We start from the raw sequence: 8,823 nt of genomic DNA, 5'->3' as shown, positions 1-8,823 counted from the left end.
CGCCTGCGCGCGCCGCCCCCTCCCCGCCCCGCGGCGCGGCGCCGGCCTGTGGCGTCACAGCTGCGGCGTTCGGCGGGGCGCCATGGCCATCTGTCAGTTCTTTCTGCAGGGCCGCTGCCGCTTCGGCGACAGGTGCTGGAACGAGCACCCCCGCGGCGGCGGGCGCTACGGGCCCGCGGCACCCCAGCACCAAGGTAGCGGCGGGCGGGAGGCGCTGGCGGAGCGCCGGGAGCGGGGCGGGGGGGGGGGGGGCGGTGTGCCGGCCCGGCTCTTGTGTCCCTGGAGCGGGGCTCTGGTGAGGGGAGCGCGGCTTCTGCGAGCAGCCAGCAGGTTGCAGGCACCTGCGTGTTGTATCGTTTGGAGGTGGCCGTAGTTCTGCGGGGATGGGGGCCTGTGGGAGCGCTGGGTGGGCGAGGGAGGGGGGTAGGGAAGGGGCGGCCATGGGCACGGCGGGGCGGCAGCGGCTGCAGTCCCGGCTCTGTGGCGGCAGCGCGCACCGCTGCGGCCGGGGCCTTCAGGCTCAGCGCGGGAGGCCTTTGCTGTGCAGCAGAACCCCCGCTACAGCTCCGGAGGCGGGAGCCCCTGAGGTACATGTGCTGTGAGTTAAACTTAAGTTTGGTTTCTTGGTTTGTTTTTTTTCTGATGCGGTAAGGTGCTTTATGATACAATGTAAGCCAAACCGAAACAGCGCCACGAGTTGTTGGCATCCTCATGATGTGAGGAGGAGTTCGTGTTTCCCTCTGATTGCAGAACTGACTTGAGTAACTCACTAGGTTAAGCTCACTAAATAATTAGGCAAACTCATCAGGAAAAAAACCTACGTTGTCTTCTCAAACGTCTTATTGCCACCATAAGAATAATATACTTACAGGTTTTGTTGGTGTAGTATTGTTTAATATCTTAATGATTTAAATTTTCTGTCGTGCTCTTTTTTTTTTTTTTTCTTATTGGAAGGTACTAGCGGAGGAGGAGGAGCATGGGGTACCACTAACCAGAGATATACCAGTGTCATCCAGCCATCTACCTTTAAGTCTAATACGTGGGGTGGCAGCAGAGATCATGGAAGAGGATTTTTTGGCTCCCCTGATTTTGGATCATCAGGCAGCAGCAGCAGAAATACCAGCTTTTCGCAGAACAGATTCTCTGCATTAATGAACAGTCAAAACACGGCTGATGGCTATAAAGATGAAGAGGAGAGACTTTTGTAAGTTATAGTCCTGTCTCACTGAAACTGTTGAGAACGAGCTGTTCAAAAGCTTACAGACTTACAAGAGAGAATGCAGCAGACTTGATCATGAGTAGGAGGCTGGGATATGTAGTAAGAGCCATATAAAAACTACTGCATTTAGTTCCCTTGCGTTATGATGTCATGGGAGGAAAGTAGTCCTTGTTTTGAACCTGAGTTGGGCAGCTAGGCGACTGCAATATTACTAGGATAGTATGGTATTTAAGTTGTGGGTAGGCATGTAAGGATGGAAGCAAAGGTTTCAGTACTTGAGAATAAGGGATCAGAGCCCCTTGGACAGCATTTCAGTCACTCTAAAAAAAAAAAAAAAAATCCCCCTCCAAAAAAAGCCACCAAAAACCCAAGCTGTTTGAGAAAATGAACTATGTGACTTGGGTTTCCTGACATTTAAGATGATAAATTGTTCTGCCAATAGCAAAACTATTGAAACCTGGTTTCACATGTGTGTATCTTAGTCAGTTGAGACCAGCCAGGTTCAAGGTGATTGCAGGTGATGAGAAACAACAGGCAGTGTAATTTCCTGAAGAAGCAAGGTTTTAGAACCGTGTGTCACAAGCATTTTCTTAATGTAATCTTAAAATAATAAACAGCTTATTTATTCATCTTCTGAAATGTGAATGTATATTGTGTTACGAACATCTTAAATACTTAGAAACTGTGTTTGCTACTTTGCAGTGATCTGCTTGCGCACTTTATTTTTTACCCTTTCACTGTTTGTTTACATTTGGATTATTTTTGTTGATGTAGTTCTGTTTCTTTGCTTTTGCTATGTCTGGATTCTTCTGCTTTTGATTCTCTTCCAGAAACTTACATGGAACACTTATCTTTCTCCCTATTTTTTCTTTTTTCTGAATTTTGCCATTTAATACTGTGCATGTTCACTTGTAAAATCGTCTACTGTTGAGAAGATTTTGAATTGTATTGTGATCTACAGTCTCAGAGAAAATCCCATGACAACGTATGCCATACAAGGATTAAAAAATACTTTGTGTGTTTTGGGATTGATTTTGATTTACTTGCAGTTAGATGATAAATTAGATGCTCTGAAGGGACATTTATATATCTTGCCAAATGAGTGCATTTTTTCTACAGCGAACTGAGTACTTTTCTTGTTCATTCTGACTTGTGTCATGCTTCGTTAATTTTCATGGTAGCAGGTATTTGAATCTGACTTTGGCTTCAAACTAGGCAATTGCATCTGGTGGTTTTGTTTTGACAATATAATTTAACCTCCATATGTGGGTGTTTTTGTTTGTTTTCTAGCGAGTCTATAGTGAAAGACATGGAGATTTGGGAATCTTCAGGACAGTGGATATTTTCATCTTACTCACCAATGAAAGAAAAACCTAACGTCTCAGGTAGGTAATGTTTTCAGTGCTGCTGCATATTGCTGCTATTTAGGTTTCTTAAACTTGTCCACACTGTTGTACCTCTGTGGAACCATTAGCAAAGTGATGATTTGCCTTATGGTGCAACAGAAAGGAATACTGGGTTATGGCAAATTCATTTTGGACCTTCACATCTCTGAAGTTCTGTAATGAATCCTTTTTGTGTCTCCAGCTGTGACTGACTTCTTACAGGTAATGTACCAAGGCCCATTTCTTCATAACTATAGATGACAATTGGAAGTATTAATGTATTTTCTTGGAGGTTTTTGATTACTCCTCTCCTTACAGGCTTTCGAGACTTCTCACCAGAAGAATTGCATCTGGAGTATTACAACTGCACAGCAAACAATAACATTCAGAGCTATGTAAGTATTTTAAAAGCGCTGACTTAATGTGGGCACATTTTGGGATTAGGACTTGTTACTGTTCTTCAGGTGGCAGCTCTTGACTCAGGTAATTACCAAACTCCAGGATATTATCAGAATGCCAAAATATTTTTCAATTATTGTGCACCAAATAGAGTGCAAAAGTAGCTGCTAGTCTGTATGCTCTACCATAACTTGCTGTTTCAGTCAGAGGTCACGGGCTCAAACTGTCAGATCTGAGCTTCTAAAACTGGTGGCCTAATGTCTTGACACATCAGCTGCTACAAAGAGTGGTGGCAATAGACTTTTAGCTAGTCTCAGTTAAACATACGGTCTTTTCTCAATCTAAACACTCCTTGACTTAGTCTTGTCCCTGCCTTTTTGTGTTATTTGTAGAAGTTATTTGAATCCTGTCTCAAAAGTTTAATACTTCATATGCTATTGGTCAGTTTGATTGTTATAGCTGATTATATAGTGCTTTAGGTAGAACACTAGGGAAGTTTATTTGACCTTGTTCTTTTACATAGCTTTGCAAGGAATTAATGCTGAAAATAGCAGATACTTTTAAAGGAGTATATACATTTGCTAGAAAAAAAGACATACATGAGTTTTTATATAAATATATCTAAATTTATGTGTCTTGTGCCTCCCTCTTTGTTCTATCAATATCAAGGAAGCCAGCAGAATTTAACGTTATGCCAGGAAAGGAAGTAGGCTATTGGGTAGGTGCAGGTACAAACAAATTGCACTCTTTTTCCTCTTCTCCTTGGTTCTGTGTTACAGAAGGAATTGCTGTTGTCACCACTCTTGCTTCATGTGTTTAGAATTACCAGAACTGCATTTTCAGAGACAGGGGATACCTTTTTTTTTTTTTTTTAAAAAAAAATGTCAATTAAAAAAGACTGAAATGATTAAACAGTACACTATGCCTGGCTATTAAAAAAAGCATTTGTGGTCTCAATAAAGCTTGTGAGTGCAAGTTCATGAAAGTCTTAGTGTATAGGTGGTAACTGTATGACACAGTTCTCTCACAAAATGTTTAAGCGCAACAGGTCTTTCCAAAGCATGTTTCTCTTCTTAACCTGGGTCAAAATCCGAATTTTCCACTAAGTTGTATAAGAGGTGATACCAAGCAACATGATCTTCCAGCATGTGACTAGACACAAAAGAATTATTGATGTTTGTGATGTAAGACTCTTTTGAAAAATTAAGGAATTTATTTACAAAAAGGTTACTCGTTCCACTCTTACAGGCATTCAGGATATTATGTATTTTACTTGTGTAGTTTTTAAGGAAAATTCAGTTAGGCCAGGCTTTGCATAAGATGTGTGGATAAATATAGGAAATCCAGGTTTGAAATTCCTGAAAAATTATTTATAAAGATTTTCCGGTTTCTTGTTTAATACTTTTTAATCACAGTTATCAAGACACAGGTGCTACTTACTGCTGGCATATGTTCTGTGCAGTTATCCATTGGATCATGTTAAAGGGGCTGATTTAAATTAAAGAAGTTAATTTCTGCAAAGCTATATATTTTAGGATGGTACTGCTAAAGTGTTCTGAATTCCAGTGTTTTGAAAGTGGGCATTTTGTTTTTGAAAATGTAGGAGAAGCTAAGCAAGTCTTAGGACTTCAGCTTAATGAGTGAGCTCGTAAGTAGACAGGCGAGAAATAAAACAGGGATTGAAGAGTTTGTTCTCATATGCATAAAACTTTACATATCTTGTGTGTGGTTTAGTTTTGTCTTTTTTTTTTTCCTCAAGCACCTAATTTAGATAGTGATAGAACTTAGATTTAGAAAGTTTCAGGATTTTTTTTTTTATCTTACTGTTATGTGAAGTTGATTTAAGGGCAATAGTAAGAGATTTTAAAGAAATTCTGTGTTAATAAGAAAAATTTCAGGTCCTCACCATGAAGTTTCAGGAAAGGAAAAATCTTGTCTTCTTGGATTAATGAAATTTCTTTTCTTATTCTAGAAATCTTTCAGTTTAGTTATCAGATCACTCTTTTTTTCTGGGTTTTAAAGTCTTCACCAGTAATAAAAACCTGCTTTTCTTTTCCGCCTTTTTAGATAAATTCTGTCCAACAGTTAGCGAAACAATGGAAAGATCGGCTGCTTCAGTTAAAAACTTTAACTGCATCGACAAAAGCAGCTTTGGTAAGTGTTAATGAAAGGTAGAATATTCCTGATGTCATTTTTTTTATTAATCTTGGGCAAAGGTTTTTCTTGGATTCATGGTTTTTTAGACACATTCTACCAAACTTTCCTGCAAATGTCAGCGTTAATTTCTGTTACAAAGACTTCTCTTTTATTAAAAACACACAGGAAAAAAAAAAAAATCTTGCAAATGTTCTATAGAAGCTTTAGCTGTTATCGAAGTATTTAACTACACTTCTACTACCTTTATATAAATAGGTGATAGGTATTGCTTCAAAGGTCCTGGTATACTATTTTACACCCAAATATACACGATTCTTTTAGGACATCCTTGTTTGCACCTAAATAGCTGAGACATGAAAATCTGAAATTCCTAGATTCATTGGCAATCTTATGGTCGATGTATGAACTGTTCTGAAAATGTCAACTACAATGAGTTACATTCTGGCACTGCAGCCCTGAAAAATATCTGGCATGAAAGTGTTTGTCTGACTGGCAGCGTGAAGACCTTGGCAGTAATCTTAGAACGCTCCTGGGAACATTAGAGCTAAAGTGTAAGGGTGTAGGGAGGAATTACGTAAGAGAATAATGATTGCAGTTTGAAAACTGCCCCATCTCTCCATCTGTGTGTTTTTTTATAGGCAGTAGAAGTGTGACTGGATATTCTAGCACTGCTTGAGTCAGGTGAACGTGAAAGTTTGCGAACACAGTTTTGGGTCTTAATCCACCTTTCTGTGGAATCATGAAATTGGTGAATTGGAAGTGGGTATTATAAAACCCTAACTAACGAAAACAGTGAATTTCCTTAACTAAGGAAAATAGTGAATCGAGATGGTTCCATGTTAGCAAGGCAGCAGCTGAATCCCAGGTTTGGAATGCTATCACTGGAAGCCATACGAAAGCAACCATAGCTTAAGGTTGGGATCTGGTTATGTATGTGTATAGTAAGAGGCCAATATCCACCCCACCTTTTTTTTCCCCATGCTGATGTTGACTCTTCCAAGGTATAATCAATCGGCCAGACCAGAATTGTCCTCCAGGCCATCTTAAGATAAACAGAGCGTTTTGGTAATGCCAGAACGAAAATTTGATAGATAGGTGGGAGAGAAACTGTTTGGATAAAACTTGAAGATCCAAAGAGTCATTGGTATGGGATGGTGATAAACACTTGTGACTCTAGATGTGTCAGAAGAGAATGCTGGAGTTAAATCCACTGTTAAATAATCAGGGAGACAGAGTAAGCTGATGTAAGTGGACTCTGCATGAAGTGCATTAGTTTTAGTAACATGATCACACCCCTTGGTATGTTCAGTACTGTAAGTGAAGAAGCAGGATTTGGGCTTTAGCACAGACTACACGTGCCAGGGTGAGAAAACAGAAAGTCAAAGCAGTGACATAGATGGGATCATAGAGCACTAACTGAAATAGGTAAGAGATGAGAACGAGAGTTCACAGAGGTGCTCAAGATCACTGAGTGACAGACAAAAATCTATAAACTGTAATATAGTTGTTGTTTTGGAGTGATTACAGAGAATAGTGTATAGCCTTAATGCATTTTGTTCATAGCTGTAAGAGCATGCAATTGTGATTAAAGTGATCAGTGTCTAACTTCATCTAAGCTGTATTAAATTGAACTGGTCAGCTATGTTTTTGCTTCAAGTATTTATTGAAGGACATTTCCTTGTCTTGGAATCTAGTTTTTATTTATGTATTTGGAATTTTTTAAGCTGTCTGAATTAAAGAACACGGTCACTCAACCATTGCCTGCCTTTGGATTTGGAGGACAGCAAACATCAAGCTTTGGGTTGTCAAGTAAGTTCCTGTGTTAACTAACGGTTGGACTTGATGATCTCAAAGGTCTTTTCCAACATAAATGATTCTATGATAAAAACTGTCAGTTAAACATTTTCTTGAGTTTTTCTTCTGCACTATTGGAATACAGCAGTGGTGTAGTATAACAGGTGTGCCCATTCTAAAATGTTTTTAATAAATTTTGTAATTGCAGGTTTTCCTGTGAGCAGCAATAGTAACAGTGCTAGCAGTTTCTCCTTTAAAACAAGTTCCAGTCTCATCAGCACATCATCTGGAAACACCCCTGCTTTTGGGAGCTCTTCTGCTGGTTGTAATCCTCCTCCATTTGGTGTGACGTCCTCTCCCAGCGTATCCCATTCTGTTGGTTTTGGCAGCCTGGCAGCTCCATCTGCAGCCTCCTTCTCATTTAAAACTTCTGAAACAACTAGTGGTTTTGGAACTTGTGGATTTTCAGGGTTTGGCAATTCTTCTGCTGTGAACTTTTCGGGCACCACTCTGCTTACAGCCCTTGGAGCCTCTAATGCAGCAGTAGGAACTTCTTCCTCAGATTCAAGCAGTACTTTATCTGGACAGACTGCCTCTAATGTAGCAGTGGGAACTTCTCCCTCAGATTCAAGCAGTACTTTATCTGGACAGACTGCCAGCGCCTCTGGACATAACATAACATCAGCATCTTCTGCAGTCACAAACAATACTACGTCGGAAAAGTTATTTACCCCAAAGAGTGAATTATCAGCTGAAGAGTTGAAACAATTTGAAGCAAAAAAGTTTACTATTGGAAAGATTCCTTTTAAGCCACCACCGTCAGAACTTTTAAATGTTTAGGACGTTTACATTTATTCTGTAATAACGTGTTATTTCAACTTCTCTGATACCTCAACTTACACAGTTTTGTGGTCGAATAATGAACTAAAATGCCTCTGTTTGAGTTAATTTTAGTTTAATCTCTTAAGTCTTCTGCAATAATAAAATCATGGGTATAAACATTTGAACATTGGATTTTAATATTTCTTGGTTGTTTTGGAATGGACCTTTTACATCGAAGAAATTACGAAAATAAAACTTAAAATTCTCTTTTATATTCTGTACTGTGAAATTCTGGGCAAAAACTGTATTAAGAAGGCTTTGTCAAAAGTAAGAATGCTTCGGTGAGGTATTCACAGCCTACTGTGAATAGGATGCTAGAAGTGGATGCAGTGCAAGACTCTTGTTGAGCCACCTTGTCTTTCACCTTTTAAATAAGGGGTTTGTGCGGTCTTTGACAATCGTGCTTGGAGATAGAGGGCTCCTGTGTGGTCTATACATGCTGCATGCCTCTCTCACCTGGAAGTCAGTTACCTCTCCCGGTTGATGCAGTTTGGCTTTTGTTAGTTGTTCTTCTGGAGGTCATAAAGCATTCCTTAATGTGATACAGCTGGGGGAAGACAACCTTGAAAGCATTCATCGCAAATATGGAGCTTGTAGCTCGCTGTTTTGACACATCTTGGATAAAACTTGGCAAGCAATTGCAAACTACCTACTACTTTTATGTGAATTGATAGAATTTTGTTGTTGGGTTCTCAAAACTTGCTGAGTACATATATTGGCAGTACCTTTTCTGAATTGATGATATTAGGATATATATTTTTTTGCCAAGATGCTATAAAGCAGGGGTCCAAGATCTAAAGGAAGTACTAGAGTCAGATGAAGAGAATGCTTGTTCTTGACTAGGCCCTCCCAGTTATGGTTTAATGTTACCAAACCTCATATTTAAGAGGAAAGCAAAAGTTTACTCTAAAATGTGCATAAATAAATTGACTGTTCCTTTAACGCTTTAAGATAATATTTCAGTTCTTGCTATGGACCCTATGGCCC

At 39.7% G+C, this 8,823-nt stretch overlaps 1 protein-coding gene across 1 annotated transcript; it reads left to right on the top strand.

Annotated features, from left to right (window-relative positions):
- The first annotated feature begins 29 nt into the window (after positions 1-29).
- NUP42 (nucleoporin 42) lies at positions 30-8,048 on the top strand. The gene is made up of 7 exons (XM_037382488.1): positions 30-194; positions 955-1,204; positions 2,510-2,604; positions 2,923-2,999; positions 5,071-5,157; positions 6,885-6,969; positions 7,163-8,048. The coding sequence occupies exons 1-7, from the start codon at positions 83-85 to the stop codon at positions 7,792-7,794; spliced, it is 1,338 nt and encodes a 445-aa protein (XP_037238385.1). The 5' UTR covers positions 30-82; the 3' UTR covers positions 7,795-8,048.
- The last annotated feature ends 775 nt before the right edge of the window (positions 8,049-8,823 follow it).

Source organism: Falco rusticolus, chromosome 4 (assembly GCF_015220075.1).
Source record: "Falco rusticolus isolate bFalRus1 chromosome 4, bFalRus1.pri, whole genome shotgun sequence".
NCBI classification, from domain to species: domain Eukaryota; kingdom Metazoa; phylum Chordata; class Aves; order Falconiformes; family Falconidae; genus Falco; species Falco rusticolus.
Note: the sequence above shows the minus strand (reverse complement) of the source record. Positions and strands in the feature narration are given on the sequence as shown.

Excerpts from the sequence above, each read along its gene's own strand:
- NUP42 (XM_037382488.1), top strand. The coding sequence starts at position 83 with ATGGCCATCTGTCAGTTCTTTCTGCAGGGCCGCTGCCGCTTCGGCGAC. Across the intron at positions 1,205-2,509 it reads GATGAAGAGGAGAGACTTTT|CGAGTCTATAGTGAAAGACA; the intron begins GTAAGTTATAGT and ends TTTGTTTTCTAG. Across the intron at positions 5,158-6,884 it reads CATCGACAAAAGCAGCTTTG|CTGTCTGAATTAAAGAACAC; the intron begins GTAAGTGTTAAT and ends GAATTTTTTAAG.